We start from the raw sequence: 27,474 nt of genomic DNA, 5'->3' as shown, positions 1-27,474 counted from the left end.
TGCTAAGTTTATCAAACTTGTGCCCAGAAACATTTGCTCCTTGGCAACAATTAAACTTTCATTAGTACACGTAGTGTGATGAAATCATAGATTATTTGTTTGGATTTATAGGGGAAGACTTGACAGCTTTTTCTTACTCTGACTTACTGAGAGTTACTTGAAGTTCAGGCTGTCTGAGAACAAGACTGTACCCTTTGGAGCTGTGGGTAGAGGGCGCCCTTTGCTTATGGAAGGATCGTGGCTGCCTCTTCAGCAGCTTTCCTTTCTCTCCCACTAGGTTCCACAGAAGGCTCTCGCTTGGCCTGGGGAATTTCCATATAGAGAAGGTGGAGGGAGTAGGCAGGCTCCAGGAGGTGGGAGCACTAGGCAGAGGAAATATCATTTTTCCCCCCCTCCATCTCCCACAGACAGCCCTTGAGGAGAGTTAATATGGCTTGATGAGCCCCCTATGTGCTGGGAAACCCGTTCAGGGGGAATAGCTGGCAGCGCAGGCTGGAGGCGAAGCCACCCATGGCAATGCAGAAGTGCAGGATCTGCATGTGGATGGCCTGGAGTCCAACCTGAATCATAGGATTCAGGAGATCTTGGAGACCCCTGGTTTCTTTGGGGAGAGGTGATCCCTCCCTCCAAAGGTATAATAAAGAAAAGAGTTTCCTAGTTCAGTGGGTGTTTCCTTTAGGGCCATGGTCTAGCCCTATGTTTGTTGGTGGATAAGGTGTGTAACCTGTAACTCTTTGCTAGGTAGAGTTTGCTTGCGGTTTCAGAGAACTTTTTCATTTTTAAACTTAACTTGCTGTCTGCTGGTTTCATGTGTTTTCCCAGGAATGCCTAAGGCGGGGGGTGACTATTTAACTTTGTGAAACTTTAAAAAAAATTTCTACTTAAAAAAAATCTGAATCAAGCCTCACCCTTCAGTTCCCTCATTCTTCAACGTACTCACAGCCGAGATCTTTCCTCATGCAAATAGTGTCCTCCCATTGAAGTGAAAGGGACTTCTGACAGGGATAGTTTTTTTTTCTACAGAAGTGAGGGCTGAACAGTTGGGCTGTTGATGTTCAAACAGTGAATGATAAAGAATTGCAAATAAGGAGAATTTAAGTAAATAAAAGCTATTTACATCTGTTCTTACGGGGACTTTTCAAAAATTGGCCTCTGCCTTTGAATATACACACTTATTTATTTTGATTTATAATAAACAAAGGGGCTTGTCCACTGCTCTAGATCTCAATATTCAGCTATAAACTCACTAGTGTAATCAGGTCATCAAAACAACTAACCAGAGCTTAGATGATTTCCCCCCTACATGCAAGCCCTTCAACTGAAGACATGCCATGTCGTTTTTCCAGTCCACCAGCTACTGTGGAAGAGGAATGGGGTCATGACACCTCCATGTTCCCTGCAATGTGTCTAGCACCACTGATGGTAACAGTAATCCAGAGAGTACACAGGCAGGGCCAGCTGTGATCTAACCCTTAGATGAGCCACTGACTGCCAGAGTATTCCATAGTAATGGGATGGCAGCATGTGACACAAACAACAGGTGAATAACAGATGATTAACAGACATCTTCTTAGCAGATGGTCTGTGTGTAGCCCCCTGGCTGAATGCCAGAACATAAGTAAGGGGCATGCCCCCACACCTTTTTGCATGCCCACATATGTTTTAATTTTCTGTATCTTATCAAAATGCAGCATCATGACTCATCTTCTCCTAGGGTACCAACAAATGAATCCTCAACAACAAAAATAATGGAAAGTTCTGCTGCTTTGTAGTACAGAATAAAGAACCCGCAGGAGCACACTCATTTGTTAAAACCACACCATAACTCATCCACAGAAACCAGTTGACACAATACTGTGCTAAAAGGGGGAAAGATCGCAACTCGTTTTAGTCATAATCATAGTACTTGATAAACCCTGTGCACTCTTTACAGAAATTTCCATATACATATAAGGTGTCAAATAGACAATGTCAGTGTTTCATACAACTTTTATTTGAACAATACTTACAACAAAGACAGGGACAAACCAACACTTCAGCCAGACAGCTTTTCCTCAAGGAATCCTTGGTCATTTGGTAGCTTTTGGAAAGCACAAAGGCTATACAGTAGAAACTCGGTGTTATGGACACTTCAGGAATGGAGGTTTTCCATAACTCTGAAATGGTCTGTTAACTCTGAAGAAGAGGTTATGGACTTCAGTTACAAGCAGGGCTGGTGCTGCAGCCACAGGGTGGATGGAGCCAGGGCTCAGGGCAGGGAGGGAAAATTGGGGCTTCTGACTCTCGGGACGGAGGCTCAGGGTTTCTGCCCCGCAGGAGCATTGGGGCTCAGTGCTTTAGAGCTGGGGGGAGCGCTACGGTTGGGGCTTCAGCCCTGTGGCTCCAACCTCGGCTTCAGCCCCCTCAGGGGCGCCAGGGTTCGGGGCTCTCCACAGCTCCACTCCCTGCTTCAACGGGTGGGGACCGGCGCCCGGGCTCTCCACGGCTCTGTTCCCTGCTTCAGCGGGTGGGGACCCACACCAGGGCTCGGGGCTTTAGCTATGGAGGGAGCACTCAGGCTGAAACCGGCGCCCCCTTGTAGCTAAAGCCCTGAACCCCAGCACGGGGCTGAAACCAGGAGCGCAGCCACGGGGCTCCCCCTACTCCCGTCTAAGCCTGGAGCACTCTAGCCTGGAGTGCTAGAAGCCCGGAGCCCTAACTGCCCCTGCCCCCCTGCAGCTAAGTTCCAACCCCCCATGGCTGAAGTCCTGAATTTCAAGGCTAAAGCCCTGAGACAGTACAGTATTTGCTTTTTTTTTTGTGTTTGCGCTGCTGCCTGATTGACTTCTGGTTCCAGAGGGTGTCTGGTTCACCGGTAAGTCGTAACTCTGGTGTTCATATCTTTGAGGTTCTACTGTAATATGATTGTGGCTGGATAGTTATTTTAGAAATACGTCTGCTAACTGATCCAGTGACAAATATTTGTCTTTGGTGTTTTCAGGGCCCTTAAAGCAGAGTTTTTTGCACAATACAATCTCTCCCCAAGAGTGGCATAAAACAAAACCACATTAGGACAGTATGGTTCTGTAAGAGTCAGCGCATCATTGGGTGCTTTGAGGATGAAGCATCAAGGATACGGGCAAACAAATGACATCATGGATTCACTTGGGAAGCATACAGGCTTCATTCTGATTCTCATCTATATAACTCCATTGACTTCAGTGGAGTTATTCTTAATTTACATTGGTGTGAAATCCATAATCAGATCCCATGAATCCATAGGCCCAGTTTCTGAGCTGTGTCCAAGTAGTATTTGGTTAAGCATCGGGGAGGGGAGAAATGAGGAGATGGTGTTAAAGCACCTTTATATTCCCAAATGCTGGGCTACACCCATCCTGTCCCCAACATAAAGTACAGCAGCCTTAGGGCTGCTTTACTTTTTACTGGCTTCCAATCCCAAAGGGTATTGTGGCAGCCTGAGAACACCAGGAGTAGAGATGTCTCAGCCATGCTTCCTCTATGCTGGTGTAGACGAAGAAGTGTGCATAGGTTGTACACCACCCAAGGAGTCTTCCACACGTGAAATCCTCATGTGACCGGATCTTCTGGATTTATAGGAAATACCTGAGAAAAAGAGAAATATTAGGGGCAGTGGGCATAGGACCATTCCAGAATAAGAAGCAGAATTAGTTAGGACTACAAAATAACAGTAATCTCAAATACCTTGTTTTGCTCAGCATTCAACAAAAGGGATCCAGGGTAATTAAAGTGTTCATTTAAAAAATACAGAAACTGCCAGTTCTAGAGAGGGGCAAGTTAATGTTTTAAAAGACTGAGATGAGGAATTTTCAATAAAGTACCTGATGACTATAAAAATTAAAAGGCAAATGAAGAACTGTACTTTTAAGGAGGAAAAATTGGAAAACCACTGGCCAATTGGATGAAATGTTCAGACACATTTTAAGGGAGCCATTGTGTCATTATTTGGGAGAAAAGATTCCAATCAACACACTGCTCAGGTTTGTTATCTTTGATGCAGTTAGTGATTTGGCAGATAATAGGAAGCCAGTGGATATTGTATATTTGGATTTCAGTGTGGCCATCAGTTAATTATCACATTATAAGCTTCTAAATAAACTGGAAAAATGCCAACTGAAAAAGTACCATTGCATGGAACACAAACTGATTGTTAAACAAGGTTGTAAAACAGTAATCATCAAAGGTCCAGCTCTCTGTTCCTTACTCTTGCTGAGCAGTACTTACAATTGTAATCCCATTGAAGTCAGTGGAACTATTTATATAAGTACAACTCATCATGATGAAGGGGTGCAGAATTCAGTGCCAAGTTAAGACCCCCAGTGTGGAACCGAGAGAAGGGAATTACAGAGCCTAAGCCAATCTGGGGATTTATACTATTTTGTATAGTCTTGATTAAAAACAGAGAGGAAAATGTAAATGCTCTTCAAAGGGACACATGCAAATACATGTTTGTATCCCTCTAAATTCTGTGTTTCATAAAAATCAAAACATTTCTGAGAAAGTATTAATGGAAGTTTATATGCTGTCTTTCTTTGGATATTTCTATTGTGGTACCTTATTTGTTATTTCTACAATTCCCAGAGGCATTCTAGAAAACTCACAAACCAGACAATTTTGGGAGGGGCAGGAATTCTCAAATCTGAAATAAACAGAAAATGCTGTTGTTGTATTTATTCCTCCCAAGAATAGACAGCACAGTCTAACATGTGCTTCATAGTTAAATGCTTCTCTTCCCCTTACTTGTTTTCCAGAGTGGAAACAGGATTCTGTGTTCCATCATTCTGAACCATCACCAAGGTCCATCGATAATAAACTATGACGATGAGAATGGGAAGACGTGTATGCACATTGCTGCTGCTGCAGGTTACAGTGACATTATCAGTGAGCTGGCTAGAGTCCCGGAGTGCAATCTACAGGCCCTTGATGTGGATGACAGGTACCCATGGCAATGTACTGAAAGTGCTGGAAACCCCCAGCTCTAAGTCCCATTGTATTACCTGAGCCTAAGAATGTCTGTTTAATAATCATGTTTCCTGTTCTACAGGGCATGACCTATTTAATTTAACTGAATTTTCTGAGAATTGTGTGTGCTTAGCGACTCTGGAAATCAGGCCATGATATTTATACAACTGCTGACTCATGTAAATGTTTTTTTATGCTATTCCTGGAAGGAAAAGATGGTGGTTATATACAGGGGGTTGTTACTATTTGATTCACTAAAATTAGGCATTCCTTCCAAAATACCAGAACAAGAACCTACAACTTTGGGGTGAAGCCCTGGCCCCATTGAAGTCAATGACAAAACTCCCATTGATTTTGGTGGATGCAGTCTTTCACCCTTACTATTCTAAGATGTTAGAGCCTAATTTTCCAAGATGCTGAGAACCTCATCTCCCATTCTCATAGGAAGCATTCTGCACCATTGTATTGTACATGCAGAAGATTCCTCCTCTTTACTGTTTAGGGTCCCGATCCTGTATCCATCAAAGTCGATGGGAGTTCTGGCATTGAGTTCAGTAAGACTAGAACCCGAGGGCTGTCAGTAACAGCTCTCAGACTTAGTTCAATTATGGGCCTATTCTATTCCCCATAAAGTCAATGTCAAAAGTTGCACTAGCTTCAATGGGAGCAGGATTGTTCCTTTAGGATTTACACATTTAATTCTTTATGGAAAAGTCCTATAAAACTTAATAGAGATTAAACCAACAGGATTCTACAGATTTTACCCCAAACATCTTCAATAGGTAAATGAGGAAAAAAAAATTCTATTAAATTCCCTCACGTTTTCCTTTAACGGATACCATGCTGGAGACTGGACAATACCTTGTAAACCCTCATTAGCTGTCCTTTCAGTTCTGTTCCCTGTTACGCTCATTTGAAATCAATGGGTTGCACCATGTTCACACATTTCCTCTTATATTCACCTATTGTCATTCACAGTCTTTCTTATCTGGCATGTTCTGTACCTTGCAGCTTGTCTCAATTTCAGAAATATAAGCTGTGGTTTTTCTGGGTAATGTTACAATTTTGAGCCCAAATATTAGTTTCTAGACACTAGGCCCAAATAATGCTGCTTTCATTGTGACTTCAGAGGTTCCTGGTTGCAGAAAATCAAATAGGTTCCCCTACACAAAAAAGGATCAGGACAGCTTGATTTAGAAAATGGATCTGCCTCTGTATGGGTCTTCTGCTGATCATCGTCCACTATGCAATAGGAACACAGCAGCAAAAGAAGCTACTGCAGTCTGATGGATGAAGTAGCAGTTGCAGAGTAAATCCACTACTGCTCTGTGGCTAGAGAGAGCATCCTTTCCCCTACACCCTCACAGATGGGTCCAGTGCAGAGGTGGGAAGGATTTGCCACTAGACAGTGGAGACTAGAAAGCTTTTCTTCAAACTCCACACTGAGAACTTTAGGCAATTCTTTCCCTAGTTCAGATCCACCAGTGCTACCAATCATGGAGTATTAATGTAGCTCAACCACAAGCATTTTTACCACCACATCACTGAGAGCGCTAGTGGATGCACTCCGCGTAGATGCGGGCTAAGTAATACTGAAATAGTTCTCATTGGATCATTAATTTGTTCCATATTTTCCCTAGGACGCCCCTGCACTGGGCTGCAGCAGCAGGGAAAGCTGACTGTGTACAGACGCTGCTGCAGCTGGGGATAGATAGTAGCTCTCGGGACATCAATGAAAACACTCCTCTGACATACGCCTTGTACTGTGGGCACACAGCATGCATCAAGCTGCTCTCTCAGGAGAACAGGTAAAGGAACAAGAAATCAAAGAACCTCTTGCTTTTGTCAGCAGGTCACTTGCTAGAACAGTATATCAGTAGGAAAGAAATGACATTTCCTTCTCTCTGCACGCTACTGAGGAGTGTAAGAGCCGCGTAACTACTGAAATTAATTTGCAGTTCCTATACAACGATTGGTTCACATTCTTCACTATAAATAGCAATGGTAAAGTCAGTCAACTAATGAATGACCTGTCTCAGATAGGGTTCAGAATAATAACTGTAGGGTTCAGAACAAATCAAACATGAATTTAGTTGTAAATCAATACAGCAATGTCTCCTGCACAAAATACACTTTATGGGACAATTTTTGCCCTCAAATATCTGCCTTCTGTGGAAGCCCATGGAGGTTAGCTATGTGTTCATGTAACCACCATTGGTTCATGTAACTATGGCAGAATTTGCCCCACTAAATATAATAGTCATGTTCAATAAATGGCTAATAATGTAAGCTTTCATACCCATAACTTTAAAATAGTTTTCACCCTTGATAAAATGTTTTTGTCTATGATTACTTCTGTGCCTTGCTGTCTACATGTTTTCACTTTTCTAAACCTCTTCTATTAAAGAGGCTTTATTATTTGTCTTTCTACCAATTATTTTTCCTTTTATCAATGGCCCCAATTTTGTTCATTTAGGTTCTCCTTCACTGGTAGAAAAACTCACTTATAAAGACTGAAAGCTATCGTGCTTTTTGGTTTTTTTTTCAGACTTTTGTCACATTTCTTTATCCTGCCCTTTTCTTTCCAATCAGCAGTCAGTATTATTTCCTGTGTACAAAGGATGAGACGTACTTCAAATGATCTTTGAGGCTGCTGCAAACTCTACTTCCTGAGCAGCCTCTAGAAGTTGATTATTTAGGCAGCAACAGCCTCCTGTAAAACCTGCTGAAGCCAGACTACGTCAAACTATGATCTTGATAAAGCTCCCAAAATTGTGTGAGGTCTGCTCGGCACTTGGATGAGCAACCTCCAAGGAAAGTCCTGGGGCACAGTAAAAAAAAAAAAAAAAAAAAAGTATTGATTTAATGGTGGCTTTGTTTTGCTGAACCATTGCCCCTCACGTGGTGCTAGCGATCGCTGTGCAGTTGGAAATACCAGCTTTCAAATTTGACATAAAACAAAGGCTGCTTTGTCTTTCAAGATCCCAATGCATTTTTTCTTGTTAAAAGGAGTCCCAGTGTACTGGCATAAAGTGCATTTATACTCTGAAAACTGCCCACAAAATTGGCACCCCAGGTTCCAAATCTATTAATGTCTCAAAGATTCCAGACCAAATTTACTCAGTTTCCAAATTAAAAAAAAGGTTGTTTTTTTAACTACCTGCCCTGTAAATTCAGCCTGGCATTTGAGTTAAGCTCTCTTATTTTTGGCTAATACATCACCATCTTATGTATTCTTAATACACACAAAAAGCAGATCAGTTGAGTCAGAAGGCACCGTTTTTAGTTTTTTTTGATCATAAGTGTCCTTTACATTCCAGTTTTGGCAATACCATTCAACCTACTTAAATTACTCCTGCAGCTTCTTCTGGATATGACAGTCTTCATTTTGTGTGCTAAGACAGGCAAGATTTCTTTTAAGATTCAGGACATTTGTACAAAAACGCTGAAGGATTTCCACTTTCCGTTCTCTTATTTATTTTTTTTTTCTAGTAGATCTGAGCCAGTCCATCACCCTCCTTCACAGAATAATAAAATCCTAAAGAAGGAAGGAAGATTCAGTATGCTTAACCAAATCTTCTCCTGCAAAAAGAAGAAAGATGATCAGAAAACAAACCAGAAAGACAGAGGCAGAGACAGATATCAAAGGGAAGAGACCTCGGAAGTTGATGACATTATCACTACATTTGATTGCATTATGGACACGAACTGTAAAGACAACTCCGAGGAATGTATGACCACTGTTGACTTTAAAAGAAGAAGCACAGACACCCAGAAGTACCTCATATCAGAAAAGAAGCAGCCAGAGTGTAATGGACTTCCTCCAATAAGAACACAAAGTCTCCCCCCCATTACTATAGGCAAATCTTTTCGAACAACTTCCTACAGTGCAACTTCAAGTGTCTCCTTGGCTACTAATGCCTATCATTTTGCACACAGGTCTCAGAAAAGTAGAAGTGAACATGACTTGTTAAATCACAGAGGTAGCTGCCAGACTTTATCAGACAATCCTTGGAACACAGATGCTAACCAAATACTCTCGTATAAAGTCTGTACTGCAACTTCTTCAGATAAACTGATAGATGGTTTACTCTCTGAAAGATCCAGCCATGTGCTTTTGTGCCCTCCCCACCTTCCCTATCTGCCTAGTTCTCCATCAGGTAATTTCTTTGTTCAATATCCCCCGTATCATCTAATCTCTACAGACATGGCAGGTTGGATAGGGGCATGTTGGAAATATAGGTAAGTCTGAGTGCTGATATTTCTAATTTTTTTAGTTTATTCTTCCTGTATGCAGTAGGACTCCCAAAACAGCATCTTAAGAGATTTTTAGTTAATATATTGTCTTTTCAGCACTTCAGTTATATGTGCTGTGTTCAAGTTTATGTTGTCTTCAGTGCTGAATTAAAGTTGCTAAATTTACTGAGAAAGTAAATGCTTTTACCTAGTATTTTGTAAGCTGTTCTATAATGATAATGAAACTAAAGAAGAGCCTGAGCTACAAGGTTCTGAAGTGAATTCGGAGCTGACGTTTGACAGTTTGGGATCCCATGTTTTGATTCACGTCTGCCTCTTCATGAATCTGTCTATCAGGCCCTGATTCAGGAAATAACTTAAGCATACAAGCAATTTTAACTTCATTCCCAATTGTACTTCTCACATGCTTCAAGTTCAGCACATGCTTACGTACCTTCCCAAAGTGGGATCTTGGAGTGCACCAAGCACCATAATATCTAGATGCAAATTGAAAATTAAACAAAAAAAAACCCTATTTGTACACCAATTCCAAGAATAGAAGTAATTTAAGTATTTGTATCTATCACCACTGCTGCTGAGGGACTATGTCAGAGCCCACTATCCTTCAGTTCAAGGAGGATTGGAAAGGACTCCTTTCTGATACAAACCCCTAACTGGTCAGATGCATCACTATTGAGCCATGGCTGCCTCCTGCATGGCAGTGAAGACTGAGCAATCCACTAAGCTACTTACTGCACAGTAGCTGAACTTTCATTACATTTGTAATAGAGACTCTGTAGACAAGATAATTTCAGAATAACTGATGCTGTGCAAATAAGGGCTGGAAATTATTTGTAGAGGGTTAAGTAGAGCCAGGTCCCTAAAAGTTTGACAGACCTTGGCTGATTAAATTCACACAGTCTGGGACCCCAGATCTCTGCCTAAGGATGTTTTTTTCCCTACCTTCCCCTTTGCCATCCTTCTCACTAATGCACCCAAGACTCCAGATGAACTAGCAGTGATTGATGTGATGCAATCATCTCTAGATTGAATTCATCAGGGTTCACTTCACACAACCCTTAAGAAACAAATCCTGTCGGACTTTTTTGCAGCCCAAGTGTAAACTAAAACCAAGGAGGCTGAGGAATCGTTTAGGGTCATGCAAGAGGTTTTCACTCAGAGAAATGGGATAAAACTGAATAAAGGAAAATGGAGACTGAATATTTGGAAACATTCCCCAAGTATGTGGAGTACTTTCCCTGGGGAAGTGATGAAAGCCCTATCACTTAAGTAATTTAAATCTACATTGTTGGCTTTTCTTAAGAAGGCGTAATATGGTAAGGGTCAATCCTACTATGCTGGAGGGAGGGAGAGATGGACGGACAGACAGGATCACCTAGGTGCTATCCTTCCAAGAGTTTTCTGTGTCTTAAAGCCCCAATCCTGCAAATGAATCTAAACAAATAGACATTTGTATCCACATAGAGACCCCATTAACTTCCATGGGGCTTGGGGTGGGTGTAAAGGTCTGCCTGCATGGGTCTGCTCGCAGGATCATGGCCCAAGTATGGAACCTACAGGAAACAGTTAACTCATTATGGTGGGAGCTCTTTGTGTATCAAAGGGAAGAATGTATCCCCTTAGCTGTAATGGTTTGCAATTTACCTTAGAGGTATGAAAAATTACAGTTAGAAAATTAACTTACTAAATAAAGCTGGAGCACTATGAGAGTTCAGTAGTCTGCATACAGGCTCAGCGACTCTTTAACAAGGAAAATTTTCCAACAGTGAGAAGATTCCCATAAGCTAGAATAGAGGACATCCATTGAAATGAATAAAACAAGGGCTCCTAAACAGGCAGCTCGCTAGTTGATGGGAACAGATTGCATAGCCCAGGTATTGTCTTAAAATTTCATGGTAGAAAAGAGCTGTGTGTGTTGTTTAAAATCTGTCTGCTGTGGTAATTAGGGACACCTGCATCCCTGTTACTAACACTGCATTTACTTTATGAATTCAGAGCCTCTTGGCTCTTACTTTAGCTCTGGGTTTTTTATCCTCCATAGCTTTCACAGCATTTCCCTGCCTGCAGGATCGTAGATGTTTGGAAGTAAATTAAGGTTCCCCACCAGACAGCTGGGCTTGATATAGGGGAGGCCCTTTCATAAAGCCCACCATTTTCTTCATCTTTGCACAGGGGGTAGGGATAAGAGAGAGAGATACATTTTGGCTCTTTATAGGGATTAAATGTTAATATTCTTTTCCTCCATTTTCAATACTGACAATGGTTGCTACATATAACTTCCTATCCACTGAAAATATAGGACAAAATTATGATTATCAGTCATCTGGGGGGTTTTTAGTAGCTGAAGTTAATTTGCAAGTCGTCATCTCAGCTGAAATTCAGCATTTAAGCCCTAAAATGAAGTTATCTTTGCTAAAATTTAGAGCTATATTTTATGCTAATGCTACTGAGACATCTGTCATGAAACTGGGGATTTCTTGGTGGTTTTTTGTACTCTTGGCAATGAAAGCTCAGCTGATCTATTTACTGATACCTGACATTTATTCAAAGGGCAGAGTGTGGTGTTGGTAGCATCGGGCATTTTGAGCCTTACCATCTTATCACTGGCACAAATTTAGAACAAAAACACTATCTTGGATTGTCTCCATCGGCACATGACCTTGGTAGAACAAGGATGATCAACTATCCCAAAAAACATTGGCAACATTGCAGCAGAAACTCCTGTCAACTGCAACTTTGAGTTGGAATCAGCGATACAGAATATTTTGCTTAAATGAGCCTTGCCAGTATATCCCTTTGTAAAACACACACAACCCTTCATCTACTCTGTGGAACGGAAAGGAGTTAAATTACAGAAATTCCAAGCAATATGGGAAAGGGACCCCCAGTATAGGGTGGAAAGGCAGCTGCACAAGATGTTTCCGACCCCCACCATGTAACCACCTCCCACCCTTCTTTATTGTTCATTTGTTTCTTGTGCATATTGCTAAGCCATCAGGCACAAGACTAGACCTTGTTATGTGTTTGTACAGCACCCAAGATATCTTGAGTGCTATGACAGGGTAATCTAAAAAATGGGCTAATAATAAAAAAGGGAACATGTTTTGGCATAGAGGGCAAGGAGCTGGGCAATAGCTGATCTGTGTGACCTGCTCCCCTTTTCAAAGCTAAGGGGTAACTTATGATACCCTATGCATCAGAAGTTATTTCTGTGCCACATGAAACCCCCCTGCAGGGATCGTGTCCCCATTTGCAAATGGGGAGCAAAGAGCAACAACACAGCTGCAATGCCAGCTATCATAAAACTGGCAATGTAATAAAATGCCAGCAAAGATTACAACATTTTGCAATCAAAACAGCATATCCTTACTACCTCATACAAAAACAAATGCCATCAAAAGTCTGTACCTTGGGCCCAAAGAAAATATTTTGGGGAAGATAAATTCTCTCTGCATGCTGATATACATCCACTTTATTCCAGACCTTCTAACCAACAACAAGGATTGTCTCCCAGTCATTCATATCAAAGCATATAATTATGCTCTATGGCCATTATGTGACCACACTTCCCCATTTAAGAAATAAGTCATTTTCTTACGGAAAATAAAATTCCAAAGTCAGACTCATACAAATACATACAAATTAAGCAAAGCCAACAGCTTCCAATTTAAAGCATTGCAATACAGCAAACACAACTTAACTATAGTAATGGAAGCAGATGGACATTCTCTGTTACCTTGAAGCTTATGTCGTCATTTATCCTAGTGCAAAGTGGATGTAAGATAGTGACAGCATTTTACAGCCGTTTGGCACAAGCATTAGGAACTAAACAGACTGCCAAACAAAGGAAAAGCAGGTCTAAGGAGTTCACCTGCATTTAGACTCTAGTGGTGGGGCAAAATCTTTGATTTTCACAGGTGTTCTTCATATTTTAGCAAAGCTATTTTGGCCTGATCCAAAGCCCATAGAGGCCAGTGGACAGACCCCCATTGCTTTCAATGGGCTTTGAATCAGGCCTTTGGTCCAGGACTGGTGAGATGAACTACACTTGTCTACATAGAGGACAGTTACTAAGAAACACTGACTTCAATACCTCATTTCAGAAGTGGGAACAGCAAACTGTACAATGGATGGACGCACACACAAGTGTGCAGCCCTATTGGCTTCCTATGTGGATTTAGTTACAAGATTTTGGGCCCGTTTTAAACAAGACAGTACAAATGAGTGTTATGCACAATATGAGAGAACAGGAACCAGAGTGACAGTAACAAGGTCATGTTGTTATATAGACTTGTTATGTGCACAACTTAATGATGTCAACTCATTTTTATAAATGAATATAAATAAATATCAGCAATCCCCAGTGACCTTCTGTCTAGCCATTTTCAGTTGGTTTTCTGTAGACATGAAGGTACCCATTTCTGAATATTAACACAGAAGTTGTTAGTCTACCAGAAAGTAGAGTACTGTCTTGCTCCATATTATTTCTAAGTACATATAGTATGTATATATTTTTCTATCACAGGGAAAAGTTTTCAACAGATGTCCCTAGACCGACTCAAAGTAAAAGACCTTACTCCTGTACGGAACAATCTAGCTCCCATACCAGACCACTGTGTTCAGAAAAGTAAGTAGAGCATTTAAATTACTGTAGCACTCCTATGTGAATCTGTAAATCATTTGCATTGGAATTGTTTTTTAATTTTTCTTTATCCCAGATGTGTTTGATATAATTGGTCTAGCATTAGTTAAGAGCGTGATCATATAGGAGAATTTAGTACTAGGATAGCAGGGGCTGGAATATTTTGCAGATGTGGTATGCTCAGTCTCCAGTAGAAGTGAAAGTGCCTTGTACCACTCTGGTAGCAGCGCTTCCTAGATACTCCAAAGCAATGTTTTACCCTACTGAAGAGTAGGGATGTATATACAATGTGCTGTAGATCACAGAACATATAATAGGTACAGTGCCACTGAAAAGTGAAGATGTGTCCTGCTTGGTGCATTTTGGAGCAATGCTTGATGTGTGTGATTAAAACCATGGATAAACAATGGCTCTACTATTGTTAAGATGAAGAAAATCCATCATCTCTCATAAGTATGTGCTTATATTTATATGTCCTTGTCCATGATCATGGCAGGAAAAAGAATTAGTTCTGGATTAGTTGGGTGCCTACCACAAATCAAGTTGTTTTCTTTAGACAGAGATCGTGCACAAATGAGAAGGTGGTCTGTGCTGGCCTTTTACTCTGTATTATAGTCTGGTGCCTGGACTTGATCTTAAGCAAGAGCATATAACTTTATATCCGCATAGTCAATCTAAAGTACTGTATTATATGTTGCTACAACAGACCTTTCAAAGCATTAGTTTATCTGTCTACAGTAACCTAGGTGTCTAGGTTTTGACAGTGTGCGCTTTACCATGGTGTCTGAGGTGCTAGGTAATTTGGGTCACTATTTCATCATACACAGCTACAAATGTGTACAGTTTGTGGGTCAAAGCCTCACAATCCTATCTGCAAGTGAAAGGATGGGAGGTAGAGCTTGAGGCTGTCTCCTCCTTCGCAGGAAGCTGGTGGCAGCTGCCTTCACTCATTCTCTACAGCTGTGCTCGGTGCTTGAAATTATTGCTGTCTTGGTAGCTTCTGCTGTAATCAAGAGGAGCAGGAAGACAATGAGGGCCTCTCTCGCTGTAGACTGCCAGCCAGTTCCTCTTCATTCCCATGGCAACTCCAAGACAGCTGCTGCAAGAGCAAAGAGAGCCGGTCCCTGCCCCAGTTATCAGCATCAGCAGCGGGGAGAATGTTTAAAAAGTCAGGACAGAGGAGGAAGACTATAGGCCAGTGTCAGACTTTAGCTGAGCTAGACATGGTAAGGCACTTGGGTGTGTGATGCTACCAATGCCAGCCCCACTCTCAGCACAGTAGCATGGTCTCACATTTCTGTGCGCCATTAAGCTCCAAACCCATATATTTGTTTTGAATAAGGATTTGTGCGTTTGCCATTTACCAAAGCACAAATCAGCCAGGTCCTACAACACCAACGTTTTAGAGCTAAGCAAAAGGTTTCTTGCCCATTAGGACCTGAGTTCTACCACTCCAGAATCTGTGTATCTGCAGCTGAAGTTGACCCCATTGCTAACAACAACAAAATAAAGGAAGCCGCACTCCTTACACTGCTCTGCACGTTAATGACGTTTCCAGCGAGGGTGGTGGAAAAACAGAACCCTGAACTCTGCTGTTGTCTAGAAAGTAAAAGAGAAACTAATGTTCACCTCTTCTCTTTTGAGGCGAAGACATGAAGAATGCTCAAGTGACACTCCATGTCGTCAAGGAAAAATTCTTTAGCTACTTTCAGAACCAGAGCTTCAAGTTGTCTCTTTAATTTTAAACTCTGATGTTTAAATATTCTCTGCTCATCCCCAATTAGCATACTGTTGTTAGGTAGATTTCATAGTCATCGGTATTTATGTAGATTTAATTCACACAAGCAACCAGGGTATTTTCAGCTACAAGTAGCATATTACTGTCACAGTTAAGCATCACAGATAGAGGTGTGAGGTATTAATGTTTAGCAGCAGTGCCATATACAGGGTATCACCTTTCCTAGGGCAGATATAAATAACAAAAAGAAAATCTGTTTGCAAAACTGATTACATGTTTCACTTGCCATAGAAAACAACAGAGAAAAACTTAAATATGATGGGTGAAATCCAACACTGTTGGGATTTATCTTACTCAGGTAAACTTCCCTGGGAGTAAAATTTCAAGAGTGGAAACCTAGATCTACTAAAATCAAATTAAGAAAAGGAGTACTAGTGGCACCTTAGAGACTATTTCAATAGATCTAGGTTTCCACTCCTGAAGTTTTACTCCCAGGGAAGTTTACCTGAGTAAGAATGTTAGGATTCAAATAGAAAAGACAAGATTCAATGACTTTTTAATTAAATTGAAACAAGTGCTAAATACATAGAATAGAAAGGTGAAATAAAACACAATAAAAGTATAAAAATAATTAGAGAACTGAAACCTCTATGAATGTAAACAGAAAAAAGTACACCCCCCCTAAAAAGGAAGCAAAGCAAAAAAAGGAAGATGTATTTGCCTTAAAACAACTTTAAAAATATCTTTTAGAAAAAAGTTTATAAGTAGCACTGAAACAACAACATAAGAAAAGAAAAACATATGGTGGGAGGAGGGACTGTCTTTAAGCCATCATTTTGACCTCCCAATTTTGAGCTGCTTCTGGGAGCTGGAGAGGTCCCTAGCATAACATAACCTCCTGTGGCTGCCCTGTTGGCCTGGAATCTATGCAGTATTCAGTGCTGCTGCCCCACTCCCAACACACCCTTCCTGCCCCTGGTATAGACCTCCTAAACCAAGGCTTGCAAAAGGGTCCTCAGAAGACAGCCTTAGGGCTGACTTTCACAGCTCCTGCAATGGAGGAGTCCTCCCCTGGCAAAATATTGGGCTTTTAAGGCAATGTGGCATAAAGGGGCTAGAACTGCAGTGAAATTCTCACCTCTTAAATATAAATATGAGTAGATCTGGTTCAACAGGTCAATTTTGAAAATAGGAATAATGGTCATTTTTGCCATTATTCTTTATAACTGAAAGTTTCTTCAAAAAGAACAGGAGGACTTGTGGCACCTTAGAGACTAACAAATTTATTAGAGCATAAACTTTCATAGGTTACACACACACACACCTTACTATATGTTCCATTCTATGCATCCGATGAAGTGGGCTGTAACCTATGAAAGTTTATGCTCTAATAAATTTGTTAGTCTCTAAGGTGCCACAAGTCCTCCTGTTCTTTTTGCGGTTACAGACTAACACGGCTGCTACTCTGAAATGTGAAAGTTTCTTCATCAACATGGGCTGAAGAATAATGTTCTACAAGAGAGAATTCGACAAAGGACTCTCCTCTTTCAGAATGGCTGCCATCTCCTATGGGTCTCAGTGGAAGGAGGCTGAAAATTCCCTTTGCAAAGACACCCTCTTTCAAATTGACCACTGCCTCCCATTTTTCCCAATGAGAGTGAAGCCAAGCTGCACTCAGGGAAGTTGTGGACTCAGGCCGCCATCTTCTTTGAGGGCAGGTTGGCATCACTCCCATAGGGCATAATAGGAGTCAGAGGCCATTTTGAAAGAGGGTATCTTGAAAGGTTAGCCCTCTAGTCACACTTTCTTCATGTGTAACAAAGTGGTTGAATCTCTGCTTTAAGTGAAAATCTCACCTTTTAACTTACGGAAGTGCCGGTCACTGTTCCAAATATTTCCCCAGCCCTTGCCTTCCCAACCAGTATTATTTCATTTTGTCATGACTAATCTTGCTTCATTCTCCTTCCAAACCTTACCTATGATGCCTTTGTCCTCACTCCACAGTTTCTCTTCTAGCATCCCCTGGGCACTACTTCTCCGACAATCTGCCTCTTGTCTCTGCAGACACGAGCAGTTTGCAGTAGTCATACTTGAGTATTGAGGAACCAAGGGCTGGAAGGGCATAGAGTTGCTGCTGGAGTCTCTTTCTTCCCCAGAGAATTGACCCTGCCCTGTCCCATCAGCAGTGCTGCCCAGATAAGGCAGGCTAGTGCCTACCTGTTACCACACCACACTGCACCCCAGAAGTGGCCAGCAACAGGTCCGGCTTCTAGGCAGGGGGGCCACGGGGCTCCACATGCTGCTCCTGCCCCAAGCACCAGCTCCACACTCCCATTGGCTGGTGAGGGCGGTGCCTGTGGGAGAGCGCCGCATGGAGCCGCTTGCGCGCCCCCGCCATGGAGCCAGACCTGCTGCCGGCTGCTTCCGGGGTGCAGCACGGTCCGCAGTCCCAGGACAGGCGGGAAGTCTGCCTCTGCACCCCGGCTTCACCACTGACTGGGAGCCACCAGAGGTAAGCCAATGCCCCAACCCCACACCCCAATCTCCTGCCCTAGCCCTGAGCATCCCCCAACCCCAGAACCCCTTACTGCACCCCAAACCTCTCATCCCTGGCCCCACCCCAGAGCACTGAGCCCCTCCCACACCCCAAACCCCTCTTCCCCAGGGCTACTGGGTCACAGGCATCAACAACTTTCTTCAACTGGGTCCCCAGAAAAAAAGTTTGAAAACCACTGTCCTAGAGGGAGTTTTGCATTATTCAGGATCCAACAGACAGACAGGGCTTGACTTCTGGCCACCTCGACTTGCCTGTTTGAAAGAATGTTACTATGTAGTGGTTTCTGATGCTTGGTGGTAAAATCACCACAGCGCAGCAGGCCTGTGCAAGGTTCTCTAAACCACTTACACTTTTAGTTAAGGGCTTAAGTGGGTTTTTCTTGGTGTTTAGGGCCTTCTGCAGACCCTTTGCACTCGTGTGAATTTCACTTAGGTGAATAACAATCTGCAAATGTCACAGATGTTGAGCTTGGTGCCGTCCTCTTAAGAGATGAGTGAGTGCTCCTCCGGATGTGATTGGTTTCCATGCAAAAGTCTCCACTAAACCAATTCTACCACATGCCACAAAATAGAAATCCTGACCCCTTCCTTTTTAGAACATCACAATGCATGTGTCCCTGGAGTCACCCAGGCAAATTCTGTACAAAGTGATTGAAACCATAATTGGTGCATTTTTTCTTTTAAAAATGTTTCTTGAATTACAGTATTAAATATTAATGAACCATGAATCTGAGCTATGCATCATGTTAAACTGCAAAAGACCAGGCAGTTAGCTTACAATACTGCCTGTTACACCCCATGAGAACTTGGTTTGTGTGCTTTGATCAAGCTTGAGTTTGGAATAGACTTGTGCATTTAGAAGCTAGTAAAAAAAAAAATTTGAAAAAGACCTCCGGTACTTTTAAATCCTTTCTATAAGAATCTGCTTTGCAACAAGTGGCCATTCTGGAATTACTGTTCATGGCAAATGACGAATTATTATATAGGCATGTGGCTTTCGAAGGGGATGGTTGGGAGAACTTCAGCCTTTGTTGTATCAGGCATATAACAAAAAAAAAATTCTATGTAAATGGGGAGGGGAGCTGTTCCAGTGTCTATTGAAGTCAACAGGAAAGCTAGCATTGACTTCAATAGGAGTTGAATCAGGTCCTTGATGCACAAGGGAAAAATCTGCTTCCCTACCCCCTCTGTAATTCTGCAGGTATAGAGGGCCCTGAGCATGACAATACTGGTCTGATTGCACTCTGCAGGGGCAGGTGGGATTCAGGGATTCCACGTAGGGGTTCTGCAAATCACAGAGCTTCCCTAGACGTCAGCTTGGAAGGAGGTCATGAGATTGGCTGGAGAAGGATAGGCATGGAGGCAGTGAATCCTCAACTAGTTGAGGTATCTCTCAGATGAAGTAGTACTATTTTTATCTAAACCAAATATTTCCCTGAAATTAGTATCTAAAGAAATCCATTATGTTGGGAAAGTGTCTGAATTTAAAGTCAGTTATGCCAAATCTGAAATGCTAGCTATAAATTTGCCAGGCTCTAAGAAGTCATTCTTCCAGAAGACATTTGGATACAAATGGGCAACAAATTCTATAAGATTGTGACCCTAAGAACCCATTTATACCGACGGCAAAAATGCACACCCAACACAGTGTCTTGTAAGGTATCTCATGAAAACTGGTGTCACACTGATCAGGAATATCATTGTGTGATGTATGTGCATGTTGTATATACAGAGTTACGTGAGCATGCTGGAAATAAGTTCTTAAAGTATGGTGTGGAGGCAGCTGATAAACAAGCCTGCCCTAGACAAAGGAATGTGGATTTATCTGTCTGCATGGACCCAGTTCACAGGCGGATGAAAAAATAGCATGGCTTGGTTACAAACAAAGTGCTCAAGCCAATAAAAAGAGCAAATTGACTGGAGGACAATCAAAAGACTTGGTACCTACACCCCAAAGAACAAGCAGCAGGGGAGAGAAACTTTATCTGGGCTTACTGTTCAAAAAATACAATTCAAAGCTTTTCTGGACTATAAAAGGTAAGAAAGGGGACTCCTTTGATACCTATGACTTAAGGGACAAAAGGGGCCAGCACTCTTGGAATCTGTGAAAGGTGGTTCCCCCTCCCATGTGTTAAGATACAGAACTGACTGTAGTTGAGAAATTTCCTGACACCAGGACTGTAATCTAAATTTTAGACTCTAGAAAGCGTGTTTTATTTGTAACTATTTTCTGCTTGTATTAGCTCTGCTTAGCATCACTTACATCTGTTCTTTATTAATAAACTTATTCTTGTTTTATTAATTTCTCAGTGCTGTTATACTAAAGTGAGGGGTGCATTCTCAGTTGAGACCATAGGCTGGGGTGTATTCTGTCTCTTTGGAGACAGCTGACTTGGTAATTTCTGTGATTGTCCAGTTGGAAGGACTGGATATTGCAAATGAATGCTCTTCCGGAGGTTCAGGAACTAGAGTTTACTGAATGTTACCTGCGAGGCAAGGTGTTATGGGATGTATTTACCCCATGCCAGAACTGAAGGGGTTAAGGAGTAACCCTGGGCCCAGGCAGCCCTACCCATCTCCACCTGCAGAGCATACTCCAACTGGAGGTGGAGTTTAAAAGGGAGCCAGACAGTTCAGAAGAGGCCTGACAGGACAGGGAGAGACACCTACCCTAAAAGCTCCTGAAGGATGCTACGAAAACTTTTCCCTGGGAGAAAAACCCTGCCTGCTGAGCCCAGAGGGGCAGAAATTTAAATTATTCTCCTTTCCTTTGCTACTGTGACAAACTGTAAGACTTTTCAGGGTAAGCGAGTGATAAGAAGTGGTCCCAGAGGCAGCCTTAAGATACTCCTAGGTGCCAGAGCCCAGTGGAGGGGGAGGGCCCATGCTCCCCTTCCAACCACCTTGTTACGGAGGGAACAAAAACCCTCTCTTCCAGACTCCCCCTTGGGGAAAGCCAGAGAGGGTAAAGACTTTGCAAACTGCCTGACTGGAACTCAACACCCCCAGGAGTCACTAAACAGACTGAAGGTCATCTCCCCATCACCCCTTCATGGGGATGTGGGGCCCAATATCTTCCTTGAGACTCTGTTCCCCCACGGAGGGTTACAGCTAATTGGTGACCTGGCCAGAAGGTCAGATTAACACTCACCAAAAGGCAGGCCTCCCCAGGACATGACAGTAGCCAGTGGGAGACTTTGGAGGCAAAGTAAGTAAAGACCTAGTGTCTTAACCACTAGGCAACATCACCAGTGAGCCACCCTTCGCAACTTGATGGAGAAGGTGGGCACTCATCAGAGGTCTGCAGTAAAGCCTTGAAAGAAAAAAAAATCATGGATATAGACAAACTGTTGAAGTGGCTGATGGACAGCCAGAATTAACAGAACCAGCTGTTCCAACATAAATGGCTACCCAGCAACAGCAGTAAGCAGCACGACAGCAGCAGCTCAACCAGGAGCTGATGGCACAACAGTTAGAGCAGCAACAACACCTGGTCCAGCAGGTGGTGACCCTTTCACAACCACTAGGGGCAAGCACAAATCTTGTGGTCAGGACCAAAAACCCTACCCCAACCCCAAACCTTCTGGTAAGGTGTCTGGGGACAACTCTGATGCTTTCCTTACTACTTTTGAGAAGATCGCGGCAGCAGCTCAATAGCCATCTGAACACTGGGCTGTTTCGCCAGCACTTTGTCTTACCAGGACAGCTCAAGCAGCATATCAGAACCTTGATGCCATGGATGTGCAAGACTATGCATGTCAAGGCAGCCATTTTAGACATCTTTGATATCATGGCCGAGACCCACCAGCAGCACTTTTCACCGGGATCCCAGCCTCAAGCAGTGGCTCAGAGCCTTAAAGAACATTGTTGGCTGTGGCTCCAGTTGAGCAAGTCACGCTCAAGCAATTCATGCAGATTCTCCCAGCTGGCAGACATGGGTGAGTGTTCTGACACAAGCCTGAGACATTGGCTGATGCAATAATGCTGTCAGAAAATTATATGGTGACCACATGCCTGGCCACTGGAACACTGAGGCCTCAATAAGCTCATTCCAGAGGATCACAGGCTGCGGATCTATGGCCCAGCGAGGGGAATGCCCTCTGGGGTACTGAATGCCAAGCCCAGTCCCCTGGATAATCTGCAGCTATGGATGAGATGACCAGAGGGTTGGATGGGCACCCATCAGAAGGCAGACCACCACAAGACATGACCATAGCCAGTGGGAGACACTGGAAGTGGGGCAAGTAGAGACCTAGCATCCTAACCACTTGGTGACACTGCCAGTGAGTGCCACCTATCACACAAGGTTAAGACTGGCAGAGTCTCAAGGAATTTGCTGGTGAGACAGGCAGAATGGTGTGGCAAGGAGAGGACACGTGCAGTTTAAGTTCCAGTAAAGCTCTCGCTCACAGAAGTAGTGGGGTAACAGTGGCTTGTGATTTTGGGCGCCCAAAGAAAGACTCACAAAGATACCTGGGAATTCACATCTCAAACAACCTAGAAGAGCTTTATAATTTAAATGTCAAATCTCTACTTCAGCAAATGAAAAGAGATTTGGAGTCCTGGGGGAAGTATGCCATTTCTTGGTTGGGAGAAATAGTCACAGTCAAAATGAACATTTTGCCAAGGATATCTTTCTTTTTTCAAAGTCTTCTTGAAATCATCCCGGATAAAAAGCCTAGCAGAAATACAGAGGATGGTGTTAGAATGTATATGGAATAAGAAAAGACCAAGTATAAGTGCAGATACTTTCTTTACACCCATTGAACAAAGTGGATTAGCTATTACAAATATTCTGTGACACTACCAAGGCAGCCCGCTCAAAGCAGTAGTGCAGAGGTGGGCAAACTATGGACCATGGGCCACATCCAGCCCATGGGACCATTCTTCCCAGCCCCTGAGCTCCTGGCCTGGGAGGCTAGCTCCCAGCCCCTCCCCTGCTATTCCCCTTCCCCCGTAGGCTCAGTTCACTGCACCGCCGGCACAATGCTCTGGGCGGTGGGGCTGCGAGCTCTTGGGGCAGCACAGCTGCAGAGCCCGGCCTGACCCAGGGCTCTGTGCTGTGCGGTGCATGGCTGGCTCCAGCCGGGAGATGCGGCTGCCTGTCATGCCTGGCTGTTTGGGAGGCACAGCCTCCCCTAACCGGCTCTCCATGCAATTTCTGAAACCTGATGCAGCCCTCAGGCCAAAAAGTTTGCCTGCCCCTTCAGTGGTGGACTGAGAGCACTCTAACCCAGCCAAATACTGGGTCTTTTATGTAACAAGAAAATTGGAGCAGAATAAACATTGCTAGGCTACCGTGGACCAATTTAAAAAAAACATGCCCTCCAGAAATTTACACACATCCTTAAGTGAAGACTTCTCTATAGGTTGGGATAGAATTAAAGATAAAATAAATCCCTTTCCCCTATTGCAAACATTCCAAATTTTAACCCAAATTATGAATCAGAAAGTCTAAAGACTGAAAAGCTCATGGAGTACAAACAGTTGACCAGCTATTTAGAAAAGCTTTTTTGCTGATTTAATTAGAGCTCAAAACTAACTTTAACTGGCTCACTTTCCCATGGTACCAGTACTTTCAACCTTCTAGAAAAGCTGTTTTATATGGAAAGCCAACTTTAATAGACGAGATGGCGTATGGTCGGTTAGGTGACTGAGACATTATAACTAATTTATAATCACTCTTTGCAGACACCTTTCTTAACAAAAAAAAAGTGTCAATATGAGACAAACTGGGAGAAACATATGGATAGATAAATTACCTAGAGAAGAGGACAAGCAATTTCAGTCTGTAGCACCATTTATTTTTTTTTAAAAAGGTCTTTCCGATACTGTTTCAATGGTCGCTCGCACCAGTCAGGTTAAAGAATATTTATAGATTGAATGGGGATAAATGTTGAAGAAATTGTGGTGGACATGTCCAGTCATTAAAGAGTACTGGGGTGCAATTTGTAACCAACATGTCACAAATTATTGGATATTTAGATACTGGTTACCATTTACAGTACATTCACCTCTACAAAAAAAGCACACCAGTTAATTTTTTATATTAACATTCAGTAGACATACCTGGTTTGTTAAATATAATTCAATAAATCACTAGACAACAACATGACATGGGTAGTGTAAAGATGCTCACTCTGTAACATGGTAGCTCTATGTTAAGTGGAGAGCTCCAACAATTACATGTTTCTCCAAACCAAAGCTCACTGTCGTAACAGTTATTGCATTTGTCTCTGATATTTATATGGCTAGGATTTGTAAACCTATTAAAATATCCTAAATAAAAACAGATTTAGATGTGTAACAAACAGGCCACTCTTCTGTCTGCACATTTTTTGATCTGCTATTCTTTCTAATGGTACAATTAATTGGTAAATATGGATTCTACAGTGTTCCATATACAGCAAATCTACTCTTACCAGGTAAATTCAGATTGTTTAAAGTGGACTTGTAGGACAAGATCCTCAGCAGATATAAATTGCCATAGCTCCAGTGACTTCAGTGAAGATACTCAACTGACACCAGCTAAGGATGTTACCTGTTGATTCTAACAAAAATTGCTCCAAATTCTCCTCTATTAAATCGTAAGAATGGCAATACTGGGTCAGATCAAAGGTCCATCCAGCCCAGTATCCTGTCTTCCGATAGTGGCCAATGCCAGGTGCCCCAGAGGGAATGAACAGAACAGGTAATCATCATGCGATCAATTCCCTGTCACTCATGCCCAGCTTCTGGCAAACAGAGGCTAGAGACACCATCCCTGCCTATACTGGCTAATAGCCACTGATGGACCAATCCTCCATGAATTTATCTAGTTCTTTTTTGAACCCTGTTATAGTCTTGGCCTTCACAACATCCTCTGGCAAAGAGTTCCACAGGTTGACTGTGTTAAGAAATACTTCCTTTTATTTGTTTTAAACCTGCTGCCTATTAATTTCATTTGGTAACCCCTAGTCAATCAATCAATCTACATCTGGATTAATTCTGTTGTTTTCAGTGGCATTACACAAGATTTACATCAGATTAAGAGAGAATCTCGTCCTTGTTGGCTTGTAGAATTTACTTAAACTTGTGCAGAGAAACTCCCCATCAGGTGGGCTGTGAGGAAGGAGCAAAGAACTGAAGAACTGCTCAAGGAAGGGAGGGAGTCATGAAGATTCATGTTCAGATAAGTTTTGGACACGTATCCGTGTGTTTCAGTGATTAACAAAAGTGAAGCTATGCAGGCTCACAGATCACTGAAAACTCCTTGTAAATCATCTGTCATTTTGTTGTTTGCTTGGTTATTACAAAGAAAAGTATTTTCACACATGATTAGTTCTGCCAGAGTGTGTTTTAAATTACTTTAGTAATTCTTTGCTCATTTTCTATACTGTTTCTAAATTTCATGGATTCAATTTAAGTGCACATGATACAAGATAAACGTACAAGAATAAGAAAGTGACAAACTGACAAATTATAGAATTTGTTTCTGACTTTCTGGGCACTCTTTCTCTTTTTTCCTCAGTCCAGCTACCACCTACTGAAGTTTCTCATGGTGTCAAGAAGTCAAAGTCTCTGTCTTTAAACTCCTTAAGGACTGGCACAACTATTCTCCCACCAGCACTCACCTCCAAATCCCAGAGAGGAGGACTTTCTCAAAGTCATTCACTGCATTCCTTCTTACCTGTTGTATCAGGGGAGTCTCTCAGAACAAGCCGTGTCCTGCCTGCTATCCCGAGTCAGAAGGGGTCCACTCTCACAGTGGAATACTTTAAGAAATCTTCCAGCAAATCAGACAGTGAAAATTAGCTCATCTTGCTGGCCTCAAACACATAGATGGAAATATTTCGAAGCTTTTTATTACAAGATAACTATACAGTAGAACCTCGCTAATTCACGTTAATGAAAGCTGATGACAACTAGACTGTTAATGATTAAACAATTTAAAAAGCAAGGATAATGTATCACACGCCGTATTTTGTGCATTGTTTTGACTTTTAGTATTTTAATTTATGATTAATTTGATAGTGAGTAGTAAATATACTGTAGTATATTTTGTGAAAGGAGACCCTGGTAACATACAACTCCGCTACAGCACTGTATTAAATCTTTGCTGAGAAGGAGGGCTAGAATGCCAGGGTTTGTGTGAGAGTCATAAAGTGTTTGGATAAGTGAAATATGAGTTGGTGAGGTTCTACTGTAGTTCAAAAAGCAAAGGCTGTGATGCTGAAAACCAATTTTTTTTTTTAAACTAAAATTCTGAACTCTAAAGAAACATCAGTTTTGGTAAATCAGCTGTTATTTTCCAATTTATTTCTAACACATTTTCTACACTGTGAATTTGTGATTTTTGTGATCTCCACATGCCAAAAAAATGTAACACAAAAAACCAAATCTTTGTAAGACAGAGAGGGACATAGCATGGGCCTTTCAAAATGTTTGCTGATTGCACGGATTGATTTACGTATCTGATTTACTTAATACTTTATATTCTTCAATAACAAGACACTGTATTATTTTCATATAACAAGGATAATTCAATCAGATCAGTGTTATTAGCTGTTATTTCATCAATTTAATCCTTCTGAGCTACAAATTAAAAAAAATCAAAACTGAAAGCCTTTTAATCAACAGAAATTTGAATTGCATTGTATGGGGGCATGCTCTATGGTCTTTTGCAAAACATTTTCTAATACTGTACTTTATTGGAGGCTGACAGAGTTAGTCAGCGTATGATTGCTACAGGGTGCTCATCTCTTTGCTTTCCCATATTACACTCTTCATTAACAACCTACTTCTCCATTTCTAGTCAAATACATAGGTTGATTAACTCCAAATCCCACTCTGCCAATGAGAATGGAATAAGCACTCCCAAGTAGTTCTAGATAAACGTTTTATTAGCTACATGATTCTTTTTTAATTGCCTCACAGTAGAGGCCAAATCCAGCACAACATACCCCTAGGTATTCAACCTGTGCAAGTGCCAATACCTAAGTTTCTAATTTCAATGCAAGGTGATCTAGTCAAAGAAAAGGATGGCTTGTCCTTCTCACAGGTGTCCTGAGACAAAAACTGCCCAACAGTCGAGAGCTGTTTTGGGAAAATAGAGGGGACAGAACTCCTATAAATGGGTTCCTGATTCCTGTGCTTGCACCTGATCCAAATATCAGGCCCTAAATGCACAAGCTTGAAAGCATCCAGATCCTCTGTAGCTAGGTGGATAAAAAGCTGTATCACCAAAGCACACTAAGTCAGTGGTAAACCAGTTCCACAAGGATGCAGAGCCCACTCAATGCATTGCACAGCAGCCTCCTGG

The 27,474-nt window shown here is 42.1% G+C and overlaps 1 protein-coding gene across 3 annotated transcripts in view; it reads left to right on the top strand.

Moving 5' to 3' along the window:
* ANKRD55 (ankyrin repeat domain 55) overlaps positions 1-26,768 on the top strand; it is a 70,611-nt gene extending 43,843 nt beyond the window's left edge. Inside the window, exons 7-11 of one of the 3 annotated variants that reach the window (XM_074953956.1) lie at positions 4,770-4,954; positions 6,621-6,788; positions 8,476-9,140; positions 13,763-13,864; positions 25,684-26,768. In XM_074953956.1, coding sequence (XP_074810057.1) covers positions 4,770-4,954; positions 6,621-6,788; positions 8,476-9,140; positions 13,763-13,864; positions 25,684-25,967 — 1,404 coding nt within the window. In that variant the 3' untranslated portion in view covers positions 25,968-26,768. Of the gene's footprint in view, positions 1-4,769; positions 4,955-6,620; positions 6,789-8,472; positions 9,141-13,762; positions 13,865-25,173 lie in introns of all 3 variants that reach the window. The other 2 variants (XM_074953955.1, XM_074953957.1) reach the window with 2 other exon arrangements.
* The last annotated feature ends 706 nt before the right edge of the window (positions 26,769-27,474 follow it).

The sequence above is a fragment of the Natator depressus genome, chromosome 5 (genome assembly GCF_965152275.1).
Source record: "Natator depressus isolate rNatDep1 chromosome 5, rNatDep2.hap1, whole genome shotgun sequence".
NCBI classification, from domain to species: Eukaryota; Metazoa; Chordata; order Testudines; family Cheloniidae; genus Natator; species Natator depressus.
This window is presented reverse-complemented; position numbering and strand designations above follow the sequence as displayed.